This window comes from Denticeps clupeoides, unplaced genomic scaffold (assembly GCF_900700375.1).
Source record: "Denticeps clupeoides unplaced genomic scaffold, fDenClu1.1, whole genome shotgun sequence".
NCBI lineage: Eukaryota > Metazoa > Chordata > Actinopteri > Clupeiformes > Denticipitidae > Denticeps > Denticeps clupeoides.
Genome location: NW_021629746.1, coordinates 1 through 25,808, shown reverse-complemented (window position 1 = coordinate 25,808; position 25,808 = coordinate 1). Strand labels below are relative to the sequence as shown.

General features: G+C 43.0%; 1 protein-coding gene and 4 non-coding genes across 6 annotated transcripts; all 5 read right to left on the bottom strand.

Annotated features, from left to right (window-relative positions):
* Window positions 1-13,999: 13,999 nt before the first annotated feature.
* On the bottom strand, window positions 14,000-18,846 carry LOC114773225 (ryanodine receptor 2-like). 2 transcript variants are annotated; one of them, XM_028965737.1, is made up of 15 exons: window positions 18,785-18,846; window positions 18,558-18,693; window positions 18,384-18,470; window positions 17,370-17,567; window positions 17,159-17,289; window positions 17,029-17,071; window positions 16,814-16,950; window positions 16,335-16,395; window positions 16,098-16,244; window positions 15,883-16,017; window positions 15,542-15,698; window positions 15,161-15,225; window positions 14,665-14,765; window positions 14,493-14,544; window positions 14,000-14,378 (listed from the first exon to the last, which is right to left on the bottom strand). In XM_028965737.1, exons 1-15 carry the CDS (start codon window positions 18,829-18,831, stop codon window positions 14,283-14,285), a joined length of 1,593 nt encoding a protein of 530 aa, XP_028821570.1. In that variant the 5' UTR covers window positions 18,832-18,846; the 3' UTR covers window positions 14,000-14,282. The 2 variants fall into 2 exon arrangements, with proteins under 2 accessions (XP_028821570.1, XP_028821572.1); XM_028965739.1 differs by having other exon boundaries at window positions 15,883-15,945.
* A 252-nt stretch (window positions 18,847-19,098) lies between these two features.
* On the bottom strand, window positions 19,099-19,191 carry trnai-uau (transfer RNA isoleucine (anticodon UAU)). Its single transcript is given in 2 exon segments — window positions 19,099-19,134; window positions 19,154-19,191. It is a non-coding gene; the product is annotated as a tRNA-Ile (tRNA).
* A 1,990-nt stretch (window positions 19,192-21,181) lies between these two features.
* On the bottom strand, window positions 21,182-21,274 carry trnai-uau (transfer RNA isoleucine (anticodon UAU)). The gene is given in 2 exon segments: window positions 21,182-21,217; window positions 21,237-21,274. It is a non-coding gene; the product is annotated as a tRNA-Ile (tRNA).
* A 957-nt stretch (window positions 21,275-22,231) lies between these two features.
* trnai-uau (transfer RNA isoleucine (anticodon UAU)) lies at window positions 22,232-22,324 on the bottom strand. The gene is given in 2 exon segments: window positions 22,232-22,267; window positions 22,287-22,324. It is a non-coding gene; the product is annotated as a tRNA-Ile (tRNA).
* A 958-nt stretch (window positions 22,325-23,282) lies between these two features.
* trnai-uau (transfer RNA isoleucine (anticodon UAU)) lies at window positions 23,283-23,375 on the bottom strand. The gene is given in 2 exon segments: window positions 23,283-23,318; window positions 23,338-23,375. It is a non-coding gene; the product is annotated as a tRNA-Ile (tRNA).
* Window positions 23,376-25,808: the final 2,433 nt, after the last annotated feature.

Below are 25,808 nucleotides of genomic sequence, written 5' to 3'. Positions count from 1 at the left end.
ATACATAAGCACAGACGGACAAGGGGGAGGGGGGGGGGGTCTGTTCTGTAACTTTCAGGTGCACCCCCAATCACTGACTTAGTCTGCCCTAATAACCCTCATGTGCTTCCCATTTATAAAGGCCTTGCCTTTCCTCATTCCTTTGTCACTCGTCTTTGTCTTAACATGTTTTGACCCTTCGTGCCGGTTGTTTCGATTTCCGAGTATTTAGCTAAATATTTAGTTGAAAACATTAAAAAAATTATTATCATTTTATATATATTATATATATTATATTATTTATATATCATTTTCAGTGGACGGCAGTTGGTGGCGTAGTGGGTAAGGAAAAGTACTGTCCCCACACTGCTCCCCGGGTGCCTGTCATGCCTGCCCACTGCTCACTAAGGTGATAGGCTAAAGGACACATTTTGTTGAGTGCACTGTGTGCTGTGCTGCAGTGTTTCACAGTGACGATCACTTCACCTTCTTTCAGTTGCACAACTCATGTTCAGCGTTCTTTGTTCTGTGTTGAATGCTCTATATCAGCCTCATGTATATGAAATGTCTAGAAGAAGGAATGCTTTAACATAGAAGCAATTACGATTTTTTCAGACTGAATATCCGAGAAAAGCTGCACACCTAACTTTATAAGCTACGATACTATCAATTTCTAGTCATAACTTTGCACACTGTGTACGTGTATTTAAAGGTTCATGACAAACAGTGAATTTTTTCCCCCCCTGATGTCTAAACAGCACGCTGCAATGACTTTCATATGTCAGTGGAATATGAACTGTACTTGAATGCAGCCAACATAAACAGTGAGCTGTTGTGCTAAATCTCCAGTGACATCTACACACAGCACAGGGCTGCGGCGCTTAGAGAAGAATACATTTGTGATTTGTCTTCAGATGGTGCGGAAATCTCAACTACCGTTGCTTCATACTTGTAGAGGACAATGTAGATGATGACTGACCAGTAACTGATGACGATAATGGTCCGTAACTAATTTCTATATGACACTTCAATAGTTCTATTTTATTTTCTTACTGCAAAATTACCATGCATACCTTCCAACATTTAGGCGTTTTTGCGGGGGGAAACATCTTCTGCCTGTGTTGGTTTCTTTATTTGATGAAAGTCAATGCTGTCTGTATCCTATAGTGACTAGCATATAATCTGTTCACCACAACTCAGGCTAATTAATTAGGCCTTCAATATGTCAGCACAGAGAGATTCTCTGTGCACACCCCTTCATCAGGTCATGAAACTGTGTGTAGACTGTGACTAGATGCTTCATCGACTTCACAGATGCTCTCAACAGCATAATGAATTAACTCGTGTATTTTGCTCAGTCCAAGAAATACCCCATGTGTTACATATAGGATTCTGTGGGCCATGAACATTAAAAGTGTATTCTCTAAAAACTATGTGATCATATCGTTTAGGGTGGGTAATTTTATAGGGTAGGGTTATGTAAAAATCAGGAAATGATTGACATTCTGATCAAGTATGAAAGTAAATGTTTTCAGACAGACAAAACAAGCCCCCATTCAACACTTCAAATAAAACCAAAATATACAAAAGGTCCCACAGCCCATTAACACACTCTATAGCCTCCTGTACTTGTCTCGCTGAGGCGTGTGGCCCTTCAGGAGTTTTAGCCAAGTCCTAAAGATTTTTGCACTTTAGAAGGCAACTGTTTACATTCGGATCCCCTTTTAAGTTGTCACTTGGGGGAATAAAGCACATTGTCTCCTTGTTAAGCACTACAGTGCATTTATACATACACATATGCCTTAAGTGAATGATGGCGCAGAAAGTTTGGAAAAGAAAATTTTAGGTGCAACAGAAAGCAATTAAAATAGTATTTCACAGTGTGCTCTGCCATCGAGTGTGTGTGTGTGTGTGTGTGTGTTTGGTCTGTTACAGTATTGTCCATAATTGTATTTTTTAATGTATTGATCTATCTATCCATCCATCCATCCATCCATCCAACCATATATGAGCAGTTATGGACACAGTGCCCTGCAGTGTATACTTCTGAGTCAGCTTACATTTACATTTACATTTACAGCATTTATAAGACGCCCTTATCCAGAGCGACTTACAATCAGTTGTGACAGGGACAGTCCCCCCTGGAGCAATTTAGGGTTAAGTGTCTTGCTCAGGGACGCAATGGTAGTTAGTGGGGTTTGAACCTGGGTCTTCTGGTTCATAGGCGAGTGTGTAATAAATGTTTAATAAAATGTAATAAACATAAAAGTAAATTTTTCTTTGTCATTGTGATACACAGCCAGCTCAGCTCATGGTGACACAATGAAATGTGTCCTCTGCATTTAACCCATCACCCAGTGTACAGCCACAAAACGCGTCCGGGGAGCAGTGTGTCGGGACAGTACCGTGATCAAAGGGACCTCAGTGACAATCTTCTGATTACAGGGCCGCTTCCTTCCACCACTGCGTCATACAATCTTACAATAATTTATAACATTTCTTTTTTTCTCATAAGAATGCTTTTTCTTATAAGAATGAGTTGACTCATTATATCAAGGAACATTGTGAGTCAGGACCCCATGTCACTGAGCCTCTGCCGAAGACACCCCAGGACAGATAGTTTGGGTGAAATGATCAATCACCTCACACACACTCTAAACAGGCAAATGACACGTGGCAACGTAAAATGGAAAATTCAAATAAACATGAGTGCGCCTGTTTGCTGGCCACAGAGGAGAGGGGCATCTGGGTAATCATTAAGGGCCGTGGTTCTCCGCCAGTGCCTTTAAATAAACAGCACACTCCGACAGGCATACACACTCCACACATTTACCCTGTCCAGATTACTGAAGAACGGCCACCATGGGCCAGGCCGGCGCAGCCAGCTTTCCATAGGAATCCAATGGAATTCGTTACCAATAGCTAAAGTACACAGATGAACCTAATTTACAGCTCGTTGTGCCATCTACAGTACATAAAAATGTCGTTACTCCATAGCACACCACAGCAGCGTATACAGTAAAGCTGTATACAGTAAAGCTGAATTATAGAAGGTAGTATAATTCAAAATAATTTGTAAATAGTACAACGTACAGTGTACTGTACATACAACATACAGTACGTGGTGTGAATATGACCGCTCACACAGTAAACTAGGCCAGATTTGAAATCAAATGTTATATAAATGTTCTCTGGTCAGTTAGACTGGATTTTCCCAGATAAACCAGCAGAGGTTAGGACTGGTTAGTTATGTTTAACTGCCACCTGGACAATGCAGTGGTGCGTCTTGGGTAACTGTGGACATTCAGGGTCCACCTTTTCTTGTCCATGTGAAAGGGAAAGGAGCGAGTATAGCAGCAACTATAAGGGACAGTCAGAAGGAGAAGGCTTCAATCATGTCTGATCATATCATGGAAGACATTTATTGCAGAGTAGGAAGAAGACTGAGAGAATAAGAGGAAAGAGAATACTGACTTGGAACCAACACAGAATGGAAAAAGCTGTAACACATGCTTATTTTAGTTCCAAGTTTTGATCCTTTTTAAGAGTCTGGTGCCTGCAGTGACAGTTTCTTCAGTCACCTGGAGCTCATTCCCAATGCACAAACCACACCTGCGTCATGTTTCCTCCTTCTCTATACATACAGCGGACCATTTCATTCAGGCCTTCGGTATAACACATCATAGTTCGTTTACTTCCTTTGTATTGAACTCATACCTGGATTCACCATCCCAGTGCCCATTTTTGAACGTGGCATGCCTCTCAATGCAATACCTGCTGGACGGAGCCCTGTCTAGAGGAAACCCTGGCAGAAGACATGCAGTCACAGAGTCTCTGGATAGGTTGTATTGTTCGGATGTGTTCATCACGGCACACCCCACTCACATTTAACCCAAAGCATGCAAATCCAACTGTGTCCTCCGGCACCAGAGCTGCTTTCTGAAGCTGTGTGCTGGGCTCCGTCCAAGATCTCAGCCCATGGTGACCTCATGAGCAAATTCCTTGTTTTAATTGAGCTTTGGAGGAGCCTGATTAACATGGCTGTTAAGGAGAGTTCAAGGAAAATAAAGTAGAACTGGGTTGGCCCAGCAGCAGTTCAGGTAATGCTAATGTCAGTTATGACATTTACTGGGCAAGAAGAAAAATACTTAAACCTTAATACTTTAAATGCATAATTATATGGACTTCAAATCTGTTCCCAACCATAATATCATTGTTTTGCTTATAGTCAGCTATGTGCATTATGGTGATTTCTAAGATATTACTACATAAATTACACAAATGATTACTACAAATTACGAAATTATTAACTGAAGGTGAAATAGTGCAGAAACAGGCAAGATACAGATGCTGCTGGTGATCAGTGGTTGACGTTGTGGCAATGTAGTTTTGATCATCACATGATGTTTTGAGTGACAAAAAGTGTCAAAAAAAAGAGGTAGTTTGAATGCATCCACCTCTAAGGCTTTTCTAATGGTGTCAGGATTGCCTGCAGCTGGGCTCCACACCGGAACCCAATCCTGACGCCCCATAAATGCCGGAAGTTTCCGCCCGTTCGGGGTCGCTGGCATTTTCGTGAACTCGCTGCACGAACTTGACCTAGTTTTGTTTCATGCGTTTTGAGTTCTGGCAATCGCCACACGCCTACGGGTTTGTTTAAGTTCTTTATTTACGTTAAACTGTTTTCGGCCACCGCGCCATTGTTTCTTTGAGTTTATTGTTTATTTGTTGTAGAATAAAAACCCCTTCCCAGTATGTCAGACCTCTGCGCTTCCTTCCCTCGTAAGTCCGTAGTCGTGACAGAATGCCAGCGACCCCCCCAAAAGCGCAGAGGTAAAAAACAGAGGAGAAGAAACGCCGCGAAGGACGCAGCGCGGCGCGGCGAACGCGGACGGCAGGGGAGAGACGCGCCGCCCGTTCTGGTGGAGCGTTTCCTCCCCGAGAAGCCGTGGTACGCGGCGCCGCGTGATGACGTCACCCCCGGGAAACTCCGCGAAACCCGGAAGCGACAACGTCGGCGGGTGAGTGGGCGGAGCGAGGACGTTGGCGTCGGCAGCAGCGAGGAAGTGACGTGGGCAGCGAGCGCAGAAGATGCGACCCCCACGATCTTCGGCATGTCGAGCCAAGAACTCTGCGCTCTGCTGGCAAGGCTCCCCGTGGACTGGGATGACACGGACGACGACGAGAGCACGGGAGACGAGAGTTGGGCTCCGCCCATCGCGCCAGTCTGCGATCGTCGCAAGGTCCGTGGGGACCCACGTCACTTCCAGGGGGGTGAGAAGCGACAACAACGGCGCCGTTCCTCCAGCGAGGAGGTGGGCAGCCTCCAGCCCGAATGGCCAGAGTACTGTCCCTGGGAGTTGATCGCACCCTGGGTCCAGGATGTCCGCAGGGTGGACGACCCTCGGAGTCACAGGTGGGAGGACACGGATGACGAAAGCGACAATGACGTGGATTTTCGTTGGGCAGTCGGGGCCGGGATGGCTCCACCCAGCGCGCGCGTCCGAGATTGTCGCGACATCCGTGAAGATCCACGTGACTTCCGAGGGTATGAGGTCGACACGGACCAACACGAGGATGACGCCGATTGGGCAGTCGGTGCCGGGATGGCTCCGCCCATCGTGCCCGTCCGTTGCGAGGTCCGTGGAAACCCACGTCAGTCCCAGAGGTGCGACAACAGTGAGGAGGAGGACAGCGATGCGGGCGTAAGCTGGTGGAACAGGGCGACAGGAGGTCGCCAACCAGCAACTGCACTGTCGGAACTGCCTCACAGGGAAGATGCCCTCCCAGTTCCAGTCGCCGACCCGCCTTCCCTCTGCTCGGACGTTCCCCAGCTGAACGGCAGCGCATCACCAGCGCCCCCGCATGCTGGAGAAGACGTCCACCACCCCCCACGCCACACGCCCACCACCATCTCCAGCGACGCTGCCTGGCAGCAGGGAGAGACCGACAGGAGTTTTCGGGACTTCCAGCAGAGACTGAGGGGCAGAGTTTGATCGGCCAGAGCCTGAGCCAGGGATCGAACTCTGCCCCTCCACCACATCCAGCGCCAGTCAGGATCCGGGGCAAGAAGACCAAGCACTGGCGGGCGACGAGAAGGTCGCGCCTCCCGAGATCCTGGCTGTGCCCCCTGAGGAGGTCCCGGAGTGCTCAGAGAGGGAACTAGACGACCCTCTCTTCTGTCTGTCTCTGTCTGTGTGTGTGTGCGTGGTTTATGTGTCCGTATGTCGCCCCCACTTCCCCTCTTTGTGTCCACCAGATGGCGACCCAGCCGCGGAGCCGAACCCCAGGGAGGAGGTTCCTGACCCGAATGTGCTGGTCCAAGGCGAGGTGGACGAGCCCCAAGGTACCCCTAAGTCCAGCCGGGGGGGGTGCTCCCCCAAAGAATTTTTTGGGGGGGTGCAGTTCGGGTTGGGGACTCCTCCTGAGGGGAGGGGAGGTGGGGAAGCGATGGAGCTGGGTCCTCCGGTAGCCAGTGAGGAGGGCGGGCCAGGCATGGGCCTGCGTCTGCCTCCAGAGGGGTGGAGCGCCATAGAGCCCCCGGGTAGGCATGAGGACCCAGCTGGGACAGACAGGAAGAGGGCCTGCTTGTCCCAACGGACGCAGAAGGGGCTAGCCGGATGGTCTGGCAATGCCCCCCCCTTGGCACCAGGGCCGTGCAGCGAGAGGGGCTGCATAGTCCCAGAAGGCACCAGCCTGGGGTGCCTGGAACAGTCGCCGGAGGCTCTGGGACAATCTCCCTGCGCGGTGCAGGGGGTGACACAAGACGTGTCAGAGGGGACATGTGGAGACAGGGCCCACATGTACCCAGATGGATTGGCCCTGATTATTGTGTGCAGGTACGGGAGTCCGGGGCCGCCAGGCGGGACCACGCCGGGGAGCCAGGCCGAGGGTCCGGGGCCGCCAGGCGGGACCACGCCGGGGAGCCAGGCGAGGCGTGGGCGCCATGCGGGAAACGCCGGGAGCCAGGCCGAGGGGACGGGGCCGCCATGAGGGACCACGAGGGAGCCAGGCCGAGGGTCCGGGGCCGCCATGCGGGACCACGCCGGGGAGCCAGGCCGAGGGTCCGGGGCAGCCAAGCGGGACCACGCCGGGGAAGGCCGAGGGTCCGGGGCCGCCAAGCGGGACCACGCCGGGGAGCCAGGCCGAGGGTCCGGGGCGCCAAGCGGGACCACGCCGGGGAGCCAGGCCGAGGGTCCGGGGCCGCCAAGCGGGACCACGCCGGGGAGCCAGGCCGAGGGTCCGGGCCGCCAAGCGGGACCACGCCGGGGAGCCGGCCGAGGGACCGGGGCCGCCACGCCTGACCACGCCGGGAGCCAGGCCGAGGGACCGGGGCCGCCAGGCCTGACCACGCCGGGGAGCCAGCCCGAGGGACCGGGGCCGCCACGCCTGACCACGCCGGGGAGCCAGCCCGAGGACCGGGGCCGCCACGCCTGACCACGCCGGGGAGCCAGCCCGAGGGACCGGGGCCGCACGCCTGACCACGCCGGGGGAGCCAGCCCGAGGGACCGGGGCCCCGCCCACGCCTGACCACGCCGGGGAGCCAGCCCGAGGGACCGGGTCCTCCAAGGGGAGGATACAGCAGGGCAGGAGCCCTGTGGTTGCCGCCATCCGCCCCGCCGCCTCCACTGATGGTACTGTTGGGGCTCCGAGGACGTAGCCCTTGGAGGGGGGGCTCTGTCAGGATTGCCTGCAGCTGGGCTCCACACCGGAACCCAATCCTGACGCCCCATAAATGCCGGAAGTTTCCGCCCGTTCGGGGTCGCTGGCATTTTCGTGAACTCGCTGCACGAACTTGACCTAGTTTTGTTTCATGCGTTTTGAGTTCTGGCAATCGCCACACGCCTACGGGTTTGTTTAAGTTCTTTATTTACGTTAAACTGTTTTCGGCCACCGCGCCATTGTTTCTTTGAGTTTATTGTTTATTTGTTGTAGAATAAAAACCCCTTCCCAGTATGTCAGACCTCTGCGCTTCCTTCCCTCGTAAGTCCGTAGTCGTGACAAATGGACATATTTTAAACATGTTTGTTTCTGGTCATTCCTCTATTGTAACTGAAAATTGTTGGATTATGGGGTGTCATGTCTGTCCAGATCTGCCATCATGAAGTCCGAACATCCCTAACTTGCTGAAGCAGCTAACTGAAAGACTCTTCAGCAGTGAACATTTTTACTGGGGTTATGTTATACAATCCATTCAGTCTTTGTCACTCATTTCTCAACAGGCTGTATATGTTTTACATATTTCTCTACAGAGAAATAACATAAACGTTAGTCATCTAGACAGAATTTGTCCTCATATATAAGATGGGTGTGCCATCTGATCACTTGGCTCTGAAATGGCTGAATGGCTCAGGCTGAAATGGGTTGATTTGTCATCAATGTCCTTTTCAGAGCATTATCACTGTATTAGCAGCATTTTTGCAATAGAAATAAATAGGTGTGCTGCCAAATACCTAACATGTAAATGTAATAACAAATAGCAAATTTTCTTAGCTGCAAGGAAAAATAAATTCTGTGATACAATGAAGAAACACTAGGTGGCAATGTCTGGGTGTGAACATGCAGCTGAGCTGTCAGGTGAGCAAGATTACTTATGCTACATTTCATTGTTATAGTGAGTCTGAAAGTAACAAAATGGATGATGTGGAATTATCTAGCACAATTATTAACAAAGTAATGAGTGGTCTACATGGTAGTTGGTAGTTTAAAAGTTTCAGCATGTGTTTCCATGTTTTGTTGCACGCTGGGCACCTGTCGCCCGTGGCTTTGGCACTATTATAAAGACGCTCTGGGCATGCGTTCTTCAACATCATTCTCAAGGGTTTTCAATTGAAATGTGAATGTGCAGCTCCAGTGGCATGATTAGTTCACAATACTTTTGAAGCAGTGTCTGATGAGCTATGCTGATGTTGTGAGTTTGAGTCTTAATTGGAGCAACGTATCTTTAACCTTAGTTTGGATCATTATGTATGAAAAACACAGAGCTTCCTTTAGCAGGTGCCAAGCCGAACCTGACAATTTTCCACATTTTTGTGGCAGTGGTGGCCTAGAGGTTAAGGAAGCAGCCCCATTCGAGCACCGCCCCCCACACACTGCTCCCCGGGCACCTGTCATGGCTGCCCACTGCTCACCAAGGGTGATGGTTAAAAGCAGAGGACACCGTGTGTCACCGTGTGCTGTGCTGTTTACTCTTCTGTGTTTTGATGCTCAGGCCCCCGTATGAATGGGGGAGCAGCTGTTTCTGGGGCTAATATGATTGCATCATGTTTTCATCAGCGGTGAATGGACATGGCCCTCCAGTGACTGCACAGTGGTAGCCCCAACTCTCGCAGACAATGTGGTAAGCTGTTGAAGTCATTTGCCACCTTCGATCACTTCTCAATGGCACAGCATCTCCCCCGACACAGAGTAAAGGTCTAAAGGTTGACCAAAAGTTGACTTTTCATATTTGGATGTCTTTCCTTTCCTTGAACAACAGAGATGTCAAAAACATCCCAAAAGATCACAGGAGCCCTGATGATTTACTCTGAAAGAGAAGTGCAGAGTGACTTGGTGCAGAGTGCACCAAACGTGTGAAAAAGAATCTGTCGTTCATGTCATTCTGTGGGTCCCCAGACAGCCATTACTAACCTAATATCCTGTTTCACAGGCAGCCATGCTGAGGCCTGTTGGTCTTGGCCACTCACCAAAGCCCGAAGAATGAAAATGGCCTAGTAGTGGCCCAGAGCACTTGAAAACCAGCAGTGTCTGAGGCCCAACGCATGTACAGCACGTGAGAGTAGCCTGCTGAGATGTCTGCTGAACGCAGGACAGTTTCTGTGACTGCAGCATGTGACGGCTGCTGTGTAGGGGCAGAGATAAACAGTGCGGGCTTCCTGTAGCTCTCTTATCAGGCACTCAAAAGCTCCGCCAAAATGTGTCACCTCCCCCAAGGGTTGAGAGCCAATCATGACCAGTTCACACACAGTCACTACCTGTGCCACACACTGCCTTGAAACACCCACCTTGTCACTAAGGATGGAGGTGGTTGGAGTTCAACAATCAAGCAATGATGTTGTTAGGTTTTAAACAGGCCCTAAATGAGGAAATGAATTATTAGCTGCCAATGGTATATAGAGGCAGCCAAACAAAAAAAAAGAACGTGCAATGTGCAATCATCCAGTTACACTCAAGTAAGAAATGTAAAAATGTTCTATTCAAAATGCTCACTCACTCACTTTCAGTAACCAGTTAATACACAAAGGGGCCAGAGCACCCTGGGTGTTTTGCATTAGTTCTTAATATAAGATTATGCAAAGGAATGCATAGAAAAATAGAAAGACAAAGTTTAAAAACAGACGTCTGGCTAAGGTCCTTCTAAAAATGTTTGTCCCTGCTATTGCATATCTGAGTTATGGTCACAAGAGTACTGGTTAAGTAAACGTGAACAAATGACACAATTTGCAATTTTATAAAAGCATTTCATGTTGATTGCATTTGGCCACTGTAAACCCAGGAGACACTGTCTGATTTGGTGTGCTTGGACAAGAGTATCGGGGTGGCGGGGTCAGTTGCTCTCTAAGGGAGACTCAGTTACCAAAAACTCTCACCTCGGGAGAAGATGAACTCTTTCTATGCAAACTGGCCTGACATGTTCAGTTATCTCAGACAGCCAGCTTAAGTGACCTGGCACTTTGACATTCACCCAGACCTTTGCAAAAAGTGCCTAATTATGTTGTTGGTGTCAGACTGGAAAGTGGCTTCACGGAAGGGAAAGCCACTGGGACTGGAAGTCAACTAACCCACCGCTGTAGCCACAGTGGTGCTGCAGCTCTCTCTGCTGGTAACAAATGGAATGACTGCATTCCATTTGTCCCAGATTATTTTCTATCTGCAGACTTTTGGTTGTGTGAAAAGCTAAATTTACATCTACAGCATTTATCAGAGCCCCTTATCCAGGGCACCTTACAGTCAGTAGTTACAAGGACAGTCCCACCCTGGAGCAACTCAAGGTTAAGTGTCTTGCTCAGGGACACAATGGTAGTAAGTGGGATTTGAACCTGGATCTTCTGGTTCATAGGCGAGTATGTTATCCACTAGGCACCTACCACCCTTCATGTGTTTCCAAAGAGCCAAACCTGTATTTCTCTACACATCATCTCTACATACATACTTCTGTAGAAGTATGTATGTAGTTACAATTGAAGTGAATGGTGGCTGTGCTGAAGTAAGGTGTAATAATAAACATGACGCAGTCCATTTGAATGCAGCGAATGATAAGCAGAAGAGGGCCACCACCCAAATTCCAGAGGAAAACATGGCTCCAGAAAAACCTAGATCAAGTTGGTCATATTTAAAGCGCTGATTGTGATGATTGTCAGTGTCAGGTTGTCATGGGTCACCTCAGGTAACCTTATCTCCAGCTATACTAGCTTCAGCATGTTGTCTCTTCCTCCTGCTAATTTCCCCTATAAAAAAAAAATCAGCTCCGGGTATGAGAACAAACAGAAAACCAGATGTTTGGAAGGAGGGTTGTGCTATGGGAGGGTGCAGCCTTGTCATGAAAGTTTAAGGTATTTTAAGCTTAGCTGGCAGGTTGCTTGCTGTTGTTTTCATAACTGTGTGGTCCACAGGAACCACATGTCAAGCCTGGCAGCTTGCATTGTGCTCATATTGTGTCTCACTGGGAAAATAGTTTTAATTCCAACCTAACTATCAAAGCTCTTTTCTCAATTGCTTTCATATACCCCTGCTGTTCCCAGCTTCTCTGTCCAACATCTTGTCCCAGACCGTCGGTTCTTAGCTCCTACCATGCAAGTGTAGTTTTCATGGGGCCCAGCATTCAGCCCTGATTTTGCCAAGCGTGAGGGACATCAAGCAAGGCATTTCCATTTTTTACTTCCTGTCTCATCTGTCCAGCAGAACACTCATATCACACACAGTGTGTATGTATACAGATGTGGTATTTGAATTATAAAAATGTGGTACTTGAATTATAAAAGTATGATAGTCACATATTTGCAGTATCTCACAACAATGAATACATCCCTCACATTTCTGATTGTATAAGTATGTTAATTTGCTGTCCCCTTAAAATAACTACACGCACTAGCTAAACTGCAGGCAACAAAAGCGAGTACACCAGTATGTCACTGTACATTATGGCATTCATGGTTCCCTCAATGAACTGTAGCTCCCCAGTGCCAGCAGCACTCAAGCAGCCCCATCTGAACAAAATAAGTTTATCTTAGTCTCATCAGAAGCTTCCTTCTGGGATGAAAGCCATGTATAACAAATTTGATGCAAATGTGGTCTGGTCTGAGCTCTTCAACCTCTGCAGCAATTCTGGCAGCACTTACACTTCTGGATATGACGTTGATCACATGCTTTCAACTTCTTTGGTCGAAAACTACTACACGCTCTTGTCCACCATGCTGCAGGCCAGTTTCAGGTCTCCTCATCACCAAAGCCATCTTCATGGAATAGGAATAGCAAAGAAAGCAGTCTTGCATGCCTCCCAGAGTTTATCAATATTCTTAGCTCGGTGTATAATACATATTTATTTTTAACTGTTAGGGCATCTGCAGGAACAGGCACTCAGCACACTAACAAATCCCGGACAATTTCCCCTATAATAAAACTGTGCTCTGTTCAAACCTCCTATGCTTTCCCCCTCCTCACGAGACATACGCTGTTTACCAAACCAATGCACAGCACCAACATAACTTTACAAATGAACAATTAGAGTAGATCTTATTTTTTTATGACACTTATAAAGTGATAACACGTAAGATCAGCTTCTTACATTTGTGTCAGTTCAACCTCTGTATCTGAAAAGACAGCCATCACTCATTCCCGCCGAGTTTTAGATTGCAAATGCAACAGCCAATGACCATGACGTCATCCTCGGATTCCACTTAATCCAAATAGAAAAATTGGCGATCAGTTTTCTACAGGTAATTAACTGTATATTTAGTGGAAACCTGTTGTAATCATTGAATGTCCCATGATGCATTGCATTCTAAAGAATAATACTGTAAACAGACAAATAATACTTCTCTGTGTAATTTTGCTGTCCAAATTACAGAATATTTTTACAAGGTGCCTTCAACTGTCTGTCTGGTTGGATTTTTCTCACAGACTTGCAGGCCACGCTGTGACACAACAAGGGGGCGCTGGACAGGATGGCACTGCACTCTGATGTCACCACTGCCACATGACGATGGCACCTACATACATTAACATTTCATGGAGAGAGCTCACTGGGACACACAGGTACACACAGTCTTTTGCTGATAAATCAGAGCCACTCCATGGGTTATATATTTTATGTAAATAATAATTTTCTTAAACAATGTTAAACATATTTCATTCTATGATAATGAATCCTTTAATTCACTATCATACTATTACTCTTCAGATGTTTGATGTTCATAAAATGTTTAATTGTTCTTTTTTTTAAACGTTTTTACATTGCAAATAACCTGAACATTTCACTGGTCTTCACAGATAAGGGCCCATCAAGGGTCCAGACCTTAATGAGCTCAGTCATCACTAGGAAAGGTCAGAAGATGTAGATATTTCTTAGGGTCATGGATCCTTGTAGATAAAGATGTAGATAAAGGATCATCTAATCTTATCTTATATTTTAGTTTAGGGTAAAGGAATTGGATCATCAAATTAAAAACCAAGAGCCTTTGTCCCACACCACCAGCTTGAGAAACAGCACGGTTTCCATTTTACTAACTGTCAGGGTCTGCAAGGGGTTTTATTAAAATAATAATAATAATAATAATAATAATAATAATGCTTAAAACATTAATGGTTTGCTTAACCATATTAATTATGAATATTGATGATCCCTTACAGATGTCACCGCCCAACCTTAGACCCTTTATAAAGCAAACAAACACTCTGGAGTGGGGCTGAATCTGTGCTTACAGTCAGTACCTGCACTCCTCCATTAAAGTATATATTTTGACCAAGTGAATAAGATGTTTATTGTAAAATCACATCATTGCATGTCATCATGTTAGTGGCCACAGCACATCGGAACATGACAAAAAAACAAGGTAGAACACTGGACAGTACTGCACTAATAGTGTCATTTATAAATTCAATACCGAAATTTTTTTTATTCAATCCGTGAAAACTGCATGAGGCTAAAGTGGTGCAAGTCTTGCTATTTTCATCACAATAATGCAGAAGATTTGAATAATTTCAAACTGAACAATCTAAAGAATAATTATGTATACATTGAAGTCCTAACATTATATCTCACACTTTCTGGTCTATAACTAGTCACCAGTTAAGATGTATTTTTCTCAAGAAGACTGATCCTCATAGTGTTTACGGAAACAATCTCCCACCGGAAAAAATTCCCAGCAGCGTTCCTGGTACATCTTCCATACATATGATTCCTGTCAAGAGGAAAAGAAACATCCTCAGTGTGCTGTAATTCTAGTAAATCCCTTTTAGCTGAGGTGTCATTGACAAATATAAAATGTGACAAAATATTAAAGAGCACAAGACACCTGTCCAGTATATTCGGTTTCATCTTTGTTGATGAGATACATCAAAAAGAATCTGAGAAGACAAAAAATAATGCAGAAGATTTGAGTCCAACTGGACCACGTGCATGCTCTGCTTTACATGAAATGTACAGGAATTAGAATATCATAAGAATTTAACATGTGCTGTACTCACAGGTAGCTTGCCAGGTTGTGCTCTTGCAGTGTGTGCATTTCGAAACCGTGAGAAACTGTTTCAAAACAGTCACTACTAATCCCACATATAAAGCATTTGGTCTGGAAAGAGGAGCGAGTACAGAATGTTAAGTATGAAAAATGTTATTCATAACACCACATCATTAGTCAGCATCATTTGTTACTGACCAATCATTCATCATCATCATCAAACAAAAATAAATTGTGTGATTTCTATATACAGTAAATCTGGTCATTACCCTTTCCTCTCTATGTGTGCTTATTTACTGCATTTTTAAAGCATTGTTTATTTATTTATTATTTTCGTAATTAATGTAATTAAAAATGTATTTGTGCCCCAGACAAGGAAAGGCAAATGGTACCCAAATGGGGTTTTAAACTAGTGGTGATGAACCCTAGGCTGATGAATATTTGTCTAAGGGCCAAACAGACCGCACCACTGTATGTGTGTTGCTGTATACTTTTGCTCATCTTACTTCCATATCCTCTTTGACTTGCTCTTGTTTGTCTCTCAGTTCGCCAAACGCATCAATAATCAAACCTTTAGATAGACATGAAAAAAAATGTAATTAGATAATTGCAAAGAATGAACCAAAGCAATGTTGTGAATCGTTGTTTGAACTGCAGTGACCTTTCTGTCACATTAATATCAACTTTATTTAATGGGATGCAAACAATTTGTTTAGTTAGCTTGTGCCATTGAATCACACATGCAAACACATTCAATGGATAAAAGTTATCATTTAAAATAGTATATAAATACATAGTTTAATTTTGTAATTAATTTGCACTGCCAATGTTCTGCAATGTTTCTATTGGAAAATTATGCACTATTAATGCATGAACAATTGCCCCACCTTGTATGATGGCCAGCAGAATGACAATAACAAAAAAAAAGAATGTGATGTCAAAAACTATGCGGTAGAATTCAAAATCATCTCCAGCCGGGTCTTCAATTTCATCACCTATTCCTCCTCCTGCTCGCACACCCACGTACATGTGGAACATGTAACACTAAAAGCAGAATGAAGCAGGGCCAAATATTTCAGGAAAAATAGGTGCAGACACCTATGTCTGTTACTGAAGGTTCGACAGATAATTATGCATCATTTGCCATTATGATTATGTCCACACACACACATTGAGTCAGAGATTAACATAATACAAAACACATATCAAGTTTAGGGGTCTTACTCACAGTGAGCATGTCATCACATTTCATGTCTATAGCTTTGTCATCTTTGCTCTTGTTGTAAAATTTCTGAAAAAAGTTAAAAGCCACCACCGTGTAGAGATAGACCACCACAGCTAACAGCCCTACTGTCAGCATCAGCTGTGACAGACACACATTAGTTATTCAGACATAGGGCAAATTTACAGAGAATTATGCAAAAAATAATAACAGACAACTACCTGCTTTCCATTATGTGTCACTGAGGACAATATGGTTCTAATTGTTTTAAAACCCATAGCAATGTCCAGAAGGTGAGCAGCAAAAAAGAAATTATTATAGTGACCAACAAGAGACATAGCCATATACCAGGCCAGGTACAGGAATGACTGGAGTAAGAAAGAAAAGAATTTGGTGAACTTCAAATTTATGCAGTAACATGTATGGAGTAAACATGCAAGCATGCAAAATTTACTCACATTGTCTGTTATTACCACGCCAAACTTCCATATTTCATATTTCAAATCAATGGAATTCAACCTAAATTAGAGGAATATTATTATTTTCTCTTTTATATACATTTAACATTTCAGCGTGTCCTTCTTTTGTGTGCAGTCTAAGGCTTTGAAGTGTGAGGTGGGATGGATTATATTGGCAAAGGAGAACTGCTCACTAACACAGATTTAGACAGATTTGTGAACTATATTTGAGAGTAATTGGTCTTTTGTGTACGTACAAAATGTTTCAGATCTGACAAATGGGAGCAAAAACATGTTGCACTATTTTCATTCCGTTTCTATTTCATACTTGCACATTTATTGCACTGCATGTATATTGTATATCAATAAGTAATGTATTATCGATAAATTCTTCCTCTATGTTGCATATATTGTGTTGCTTGAGAGACAACAACAGCTGAAAACATGTAAGTACATTACAGATACATTGAGTCACTCACAGTGTTTGAAGTGAACTCTCTCTCCAGGACTTTCTCTTCTGCCGTTTCTGGACACTGAACTCCAGAGCATGTCTTTCCAGACCCAACAGCTCACTGATCCGATCAATGCCATAAAATAGCCCATACTTATCTATCACCTGCAGAGACAACATTATTCTGACTCCTTTTGAAACAGTCCTCTACAACGTGGAATTAAAAATAAATTTAATTCTTACCTTCCTCTTTATGAATTTATCCCAGTAATTACTAGGGAATGATCTAAAACATAAAGATAAAAACAGTCACAATACAAAAAGTTAGAGTGCAAATTCAGATTTAGATTTGGGTTCAGTGATACATTTTTACATTGTATTAATGACCAATCTATCCCATTGTCCTTTGAAGTCATCTTCAGAGGGTTGCATACTTATATATAGACCATCAAACACAAGCTTGCGTGCAACCTCTTTCTCTCGTTTGAAAATCACCAAGGGAACCTGAAAGAAATCAGTCAATAGTCTACTGTCAGTGCAAAATAACAATATACTGATGTTGTAGAATCCAAATTACGATTTACCTTCAGACAGCAGTAACCAACAATGCAGCAGAAAGCTATAAGTGTGTGAATAATTGCCAAGAATTTAAGTGACAACTCCATGAAAGAACTGCCCGTTTCTGCCAGAATAAAATGTGCTTTCTCTGTGCAATGATCCTCTGTGGCCTGCCCTCTCCCCAAGACTCTGGAATCACCACCCCTCCCTCTCCCTTCTTCATACTTAAAAGGGAAGAGGAAAGACAAGATGTGAATAGGTATTGAACAGGTTTGTGATAACATAAGAAACTCTGCTAATCACAGTCTGGTAAAACTATCTAGAAGTGAAATACCATTTCAACTATTGTGCAGGCTTGTTACTGTGTTAAATAATTATGTTTTTTTAATACTGAGAGTGCAAGCATGAGCAGAGCAAATATGTGGCAAATCCACCTAAATAAACAGTAGAACAATTAGTCAATTCAAAATGTCATAATATTTTAACAATCAACACAAAAGTGTAACATTAATATTCCAGGTTTTTTTTTTCCCAAACCTTCCAACCTGTAATGTGACCTACTTCCTCTACAAGAAGTCCTAAATGCTCAAGAGATGTCCCCCCCAAAATTAACTGAATGTTCTAATAAAGTTAAAAGGTAATTTATCAAAGTATTAATTTAAGAATATACATACAACCATCTTATTGTAGTGTAATGGCTGTGGCAACATTGCATGATTGAAGGACGCAAATGCACAACTTCACAGCACAGGGTTTACGGACTAAACGCAGTATGACACAGTGGAAACAAGTATGACACCGTGGAAACATTTATTCTAGAGACAGCAGGTGAAAACGATTAGGGAATCAGGAAAACACAGACACACAAAACAAACCCCAGTCCGGGACATGGGACCAGAGGCCCTCCCAATGTCCATGTCCTGACATCATTTCTTTTTAGAAGATGTTTTTGTGTTATAGAGTTTACTGGTCACATTGAAGGTAGGGAAAGTTTTGAAATAAATTGTACACTTTTTGATCATCATTGGTGAAAAGATTACCTTGTAAAAAAGAAGGATAAAATTGATGCCAAAAGCAATAACCAGACTGAATAATCGCATGCGGTAAAAATTCCTGGCAAAATAATTCTGAAGAATGAAGAAAAAAGCTTGTGTTGAGTATATTACTTATTATGTGTACATGAATCTCAATGTTTGGTCATTTTATTATCATACAAGAAATGTTGCTTGATATGAGGTTAAGGTTGTCCATAATTCTGACATCCGAACATTAGGCTCTTCAAAGGTGCATTTTGACTTTGTTTTTGACTGGCTTTCCATCAGCTTTCCTTTAAATTTATTCTTTTCATTTCTGCAAGAAAAATGTTGTTTCAGTACAGCATGGTAGCCTAAAACATCTATAGTACATTTAATTATATAAGAATTAAAGATGAATTACTCACTCGAGTTGTCCACTTTTAGGAACCTTAATTTCACCATATTGTTTCATAACCTAAATTCAAAAAAGCAATAGAAAATAGAAAAAAAGAATATATTTAAAAATGAGTCAAGAGGTTTGAGTCAGCAAAGCATCGAAATCAAAAATTAGTAAATTATGAAGACATTAAGTCTAATGCACTACCATGAGGAATTTTATGTTACTCAGATCTAAAATGTTGAACTAAGGCTAAAGTTCTAAATGATATTGCATGGCAACTGGCAAAGGAAGCTCAGTGTGCCTCAGGCATAATGAAATGAAATAAGGTTAAAGACACGTTGCTCCAGGTGAGGCTTGAACTCACAACCTCGGCATAGCTCATCAGAAACTGTTCTATAAGTACCGCTCGCTAACCGATTGCGCCACTGGAGCTGCACATGGGTTTCGCCAGGTTTTTGGATTTCGACTGTAAACCCTTCAAATACATCGCTCTCAACCCTTGACGACGAGGGGCTGTTCCACAATTGAAAACGCTCTAAAATTTGGAAAATTGTCAGTTCTGACCTAACCTAAGCATTTTAGAGCTACACTTAAATAAGAATATATTTAAAAATGAGTCCCGAGGTTTGAGTCAGTAAAGCGTCTAAATAAAAAATTTGTATATTATAAGGACATTAAGTTTCATGTACTACGAAGAGGAGGTTTATGAGACTCAGATCTAAAATGTTTAACTAAGTTTGCTCCTCGTGCTCAAGATGTGGCTCGAACTCACAACCTCGGCATTACTCATTTGAAACTGTTTTTGAACTTCCGCATGCTAACCGATGAAGCCACTGGAGCTACACATGTGGCTCACTAGGTTTTTGGATTTTGACTGTAAACCCTTCAACTTCATCACTCCCAAAAAACTTCTTTTTGGTCTTTTGGCATAGCTCATCAGACATTCTATTGTAAGTACCGCACGCTGACCGATTACGCCATTGGAACACCCATGAGTTTTTCCAGGTTTGTGGATCTCAACTGTACAAGCTTAAATTGCATTGCTTTCAACCCATGATGACGATGGGCTGTTCCACAATTGAAAATACTCTAAAATGTGGAAAATTGTCAGTTCTGACCTGACCTAAGAATCTCAAAGCTACACTTGAATAAGAATATTGCTAAAAATGATGTCCAAAGGTTTGAGTCAGTAAAGCGTCTAAATCAAAAATTAGTAAATTATGAAGACATTAAGTCTAATGCACTACCAAGAGGACGTTTATGTTACTCAGATCTAAAAGGTTGAACTAAGGCTAAAGTTCTAAATGATATTGCATGGCAACTGCCAAAGGATGCTCAGTGTCCGTCAGGCATAATGAAATGAAAGGTTAAAGACACGTTGCTCGAGGTGAGGCATGAACTCACAACCTCGGCATAGCTCATCAGAAACTGTTCTATAAGTACCGCTCGCTAACCGATTACGCCACTGGAGCTGCACATGGGTTTCACCAGGTTTTTGGATTTCGACTGTAAACCCTTCAAATACATCGCTCTCAACCGTTGACGACGAGGGGCTGTTCCACAATTGAAAACGCTCTAAAATTTGGAAAATTGTCAGTTCTGACCTAACCTAAGCATTTTAGAGCTACACTTGAATAAGATTAGATTTAAAAATGAGTCCCGAGGTTTGAGTCAGTAAAGCGTCTAAATAAAAAATTTGTATATTATGAGGACATTAAGTTTCATGTACTACGAAGAGGAGGTTTATGAGACTCAGATCTAAAATGTTTAACTAAGTTTGCTCCTCGTGCTCAAGATGTGGCTCGAACTCACAACCTCGGCATTACTCATTAGAAACTGTTTTTGAACTTCCGCATGCTAACCGATTAAGCCACTGGAGATACACATGTGGTTCACTAGGTTTTTGGATTTTGACTGTAAACCCTTAAACTACATCGTTCCCAAAAAACTTCTCTTTGGTCTTTTGGCATAGCTCATCAGACATTCTATTGTAAGTACCGCACGCTGACCGATTACGCCATTGGAACACCCATGAGTTTTTCCAGGTTTGTGGATCTCAACTGTACAACCTTAAAATGCATTGCTTTCAACCCATGATGACGATGGGCTGTTCCACAATTGAAAATGCTCTAAAATGTGGAAAACTGTCAGTTCTGACCTGACCTAAGAATCTCAAAGCTACACTTGAATAAGAATATTGCTAAAAATGATGTCCAAAGGTTTGAGTCAGTAAAGCGTCTAAATCAAAAATTAGTACATTATGAAGACATTAAGTCTAATGCACTACCAAGAGGAAGTTTATGTTACTCAGATCTAAAAGGTTGAACTAAGGCTAAAGTTCTAAATGATATTGCATGGCAACTGCCAAAGGACGCTCAGTGTCTCTCAGGCATAATGAAATGAAATAAGGTTAAAGACACATTGCTCCAGGTGAGGCTTGAACTCACAACCTCGGCATAGCTCATCAGAAACTGTTTTATAAGTACCGCGCGCTAACCGATTGCGCCACTGGAGCTGCAAATGGGTTTTGCCAGGTTTTTGGATTTCGACTGTAAACCCTTCAAATACATCGCTCTCAACCCTTGACGACAAGGGGCTGTTCCACAGTTGAAAACGCTCTAAAATTTGGAAAATTGTCAGTTCTGACCTAACTTAAGCATTTTAGAGCTACACTTGAATAAGAATATATTTAAAAATGAGTCCCGACGTTGGAGTCAGTAAAGCGTCTAAATAAAAAATTTGTATATTATGAGTACATTAAGTTTCATGTACTACGAAGAGGAGGTTTATGAGACTCAGATCTAAAATGTTTAACTAAGCCTCTAGTTTGCTCCTCGTGCTCTAGACGTGGCTCGAACACACAACCCCGGCATTACTCATCAGAAACTGTTTTTGAACTTCCGCATGCTAACCGATGAAGCCACTGGAGCTACACATGTGGTTCACTAGGTTTTTGGATTTTGACTGTAAACCCTTAAACTACATCGCTCCCAACAAACTTCTCTTTGGTCTTTTGGCATAGCTCATCAGACATTCTATTGTAAGTACCGCATGCTGACCGATTATGCCATTGGAACACCCATGAGTTATTCCAGGTTTGTGGATCTCAACTGTACAACATTAAATTGCATTGCTTTCAACCCATGATGACGATGGGCTGTTCCACAATTGAAAATGCTCTAAAATGTGGAAAATTGTCAGTTCTGACCTTACCTAAGAATCTCAAAGCTACACTTGAATAAGAATATTGCTAAAAATGATGTCCAAAGGTTTGAGTCAGTAAAGCGTCTAAATCAAAAATTAGTACATTATGAAGACATTAAGTCTAATGCACTACCAAGAGGAAGTTTATGTTACTCAGATCTAAAAGGTTGAACTAAGGCTAAAGTTCTAAATGATATTGCATGGCAACTGCCAAAGGACGCTCAGTGTCTCTCAGGCATAATGAAATGAAATAAGGTTAAAGACACGTTGCTCCAGGTGAGGCTTGAACTCACAACCTCGGCATAGCTCATCAGAAACTGTTTTATAAGTACCGCGCGCTAACCGATTGCGCCACTGGAGCTGCACATGGGTTTCACCAGGTTTTTGGATTTCGACTGTAAACCCTTCAAATACATCGCTCTCAACCCTTGACGACGAGGGGCTGTTCCACAATTGAAAACGCTCTAAAATTTGGAAAATTGTCAGTTCTGACCTAACCTAAGCATTTTAGAGCTACACTTGAATAAGAATATATTTAAAAATGAGTCCCGAGGTTTGAGTCAGTAAAGCGTCTAAATAAAAAATTTGTATATTATGAGTACATTAAGTTTCATGTACTACGAAGAGGAGGTTTATGAGACTCAGATCTAAAATGTTTAACTAAGGCTCTAGTTTGCTCCTCGTGCTCTAGACGTGGCTCGAACACACAACCCCGGCATTACTCATCAGAAACTGTTTTTGAACTTCCGCATGCTAACCGATGAAGCCACTGGAGCTACACATGTGGTTCACTAGGTTTTTGGATTTTGACTGTAAACCCTTAAACTACATCGCTCCCAACAAACTTCTCTTTGGTCTTTTGGCATAGCTCATCAGACATTCTATTGTAAGTACCGCACGCTGACCGATTACGCCATTGGAACACCCATGAGTTTTTCCAGGTTTGTGGATCTCAACTGTACAACATTAAATTGCATTGCTTTCAACCCATGATGACGATGGGCTGTTCCACAATTGAAAATGCTCTAAAATGTGGAAAACTGTCAGTTCTGACCTGACCTAAGAATCTCAAAGCTACACTTGAATAAGAATATTGCTAAAAATGATGTCCAAAGGTTTGAGTCAGTAAAGCGTCTAAATCAAAAATTAGTACATTATGAAGACATTAAGTCTAATGCACTACCAAGAGGAAGTTTATGTTACTCAGATCTAAAAGGTTGAACTAAGGCTAAAGTTCTAAATGATATTGCATGGCAACTGCCAAAGGATGCTCAGTGTCCTCTCAGGCATAATGAAATGAAATAAGGTTAAAGACACATTGCTCCAGGTGAGGCTTGAACTCACAACCTCGGCATAGCTCATCAGAAACTGTTTTATAAGTACCGCGCGCTAACCGATTGCGCCACTGGAGCTGCACATGGGTTTCACCAGGTTTTTGGATTTCGACTGTAAACCCTTCAAATACATCGCTCTCAACCCTTGACGACGAGGGGCTGTTCCACAGTTGAAAACGCTCTAAAATTTGGAAAATTGTCAGTTCTGACCTAACTTAAGCATTTTAGAGCTACACTTGAATAAGAATATATTTAAAAATGAGTCCCGACGTTGGAGTCAGTAAAGCGTCTAAATAAAAAATTTGTATATTATGAGTACATTAAGTTTCATGTACTACGAAGAGGAGGTTTATGAGACTCAGATCTAAAATGTTTAACTAAGGCTCTAGTTTGCTCCTCGTGCTCTAGACGTGGCTCGAACACACAACCCCGGCATTACTCATCAGAAACTGTTTTTGAACTTCCGTATGCTAACCGATGAAGCCACTGGAGATACACATGTGGTTCACTAGGTTTTTGGATTTTGACTGTAAACCCTTAAACTACATCGCTCCCAAAAAACTTCTCTTTGGTCTTTTGGCATAGCTCATCAGACATTCTATTGTAAGTACCGCACGCTGACCGATTACGCCATTGGAACACCCATGAGTTATTCCAGGTTTGTGGATCTCAACTGTACAACATTAAAATGCATTGCTTTCAACCCATGATGACGATGGGCTGTTCCACAATTGAAAATGCTCTAAAATGTGGAAAACTGTCAGTTCTGACCTGACCTAAGAATCTCATAGCTACACTTGAATAAGAATATTGCTAAAAATGATGTCCAAAGGTTTGAGTCAGTAAAGCGTCTAAATCAAAAATTAGTACATTATGAAGGCATTAAGTGTAATGCACAACCAAGAGGAAGTTTATGTTACTCAGATCTAAAAGGTTGAACTAAGGCAAAAGTTCTAAATGATATTGCATGGCAACTGCCAAAGGACGCTCAGCTCAGGCAAAATGAAATGAAATAAGGTTAAAGACACGTTGCTCCAGGTGAGGCTGGAACTAACAACCTCGGCTTAGCTCATCAGAAACTGTTTTATAAGTACCGCGCGCTAACCGATTGCGCCACTGGAGCTGCACATGGGTTTCACCAGGTTTTTGGATTTCGACTGTAAACCCTTCAAAAACATCGCTCTCAACCCTTGACGACGAGGGGCTGTTCCACAATTGAAAACGCTCTAAAATTTGGAAAATTGTCAGTTCTGACCTAACCTAAGCATTTTAGAGCTACACTTGAATAAGAATATATTTAAAAATGAGTCCCGAGGTTTGAGTCAGTAAAGCGTCTAAATAAAAAAATTTGTATATTATGAGTACATTAAGTTTCATGTACTACGAAGAGGAGGTTTATGAGACTCAGATCTAAAATGTTTAACTAAGCCTCTAGTTTGCTCCTCGTGCTCTAGACGTGGCTCGAACACACAACCCCGGCATTACTCATCAGAAACTGTTTTTGAACTTCCGCATGCTAACCGATGAAGCCACTGGAGCTACACATGTGGTTCACTAGGTTTTTGGATTTTGACTGTAAACCCTTAAACTACATCGCTCCCAACAAACTTCTCTTTGGTCTTTTGGCATAGCTCATCAGACATTCTATTGTAAGTACCGCACGCTGACCGATTACGCCATTGGAACACCCATGAGTTATTCCAGGTTTGTGGATCTCAACTGTACAACATTAAATTGCATTGCTTTCAACCCATGATGACGATGGGCTGTTCCACAATTGAAAATGCTCTAAAATGTGGAAAATTGTCAGTTCTGACCTGACCTAAGAATCTCAAAGCTACACTTGAATAAGAATATTGCTAAAAATGATGTCCAAAGGTTTGAGTCAGTAAAGCGTCTAAATCAAAAATTAGTACATTATGAAGACATTAAGTCTAATGCACTACCAAGAGGAAGTTTATGTTACTCAGATCTAAAAGGTTGAACTAAGGCTAAAGTTCTAAATGATATTGCATGGCAACTGCCAAAGGATGCTCAGTGTCCGTCAGGCATAATGAAATGAAAGGTTAAAGACACGTTGCTCGAGGTGAGGCATGAACTAACAACCTCGGCATAGCTCATCAGAAACTGTTTTATAAGTACCGCGCGCTAACCGATTGCGCCACTGGAGCTGCACATGGGTTTCACCAGGTTTTTGGATTTCGACTGTAAACCCTTCAAATACATCGCTCTCAACCCTTGACGACGAGGGGCTGTTCCACAATTGAAAACGCTCTAAAATTTGGAAAATTGTCAGTTCTGACCTAACCTAAGCATTTTAGAGCTACACTTGAATAAGATTATATTTAAAAAATGAGTCCCGAGGTTTGAGTCAGTAAAGCGTCTAAATAAAAAATTTGTATATTATGAGGACATTAAGTTTCATGTACTACGAAGAGGAGGTTTATGAGACTCAGATCTAAAATGTTTAACTAAGGCTCTAATTTACTCCTCGTGCTCTAGACGTGGCTC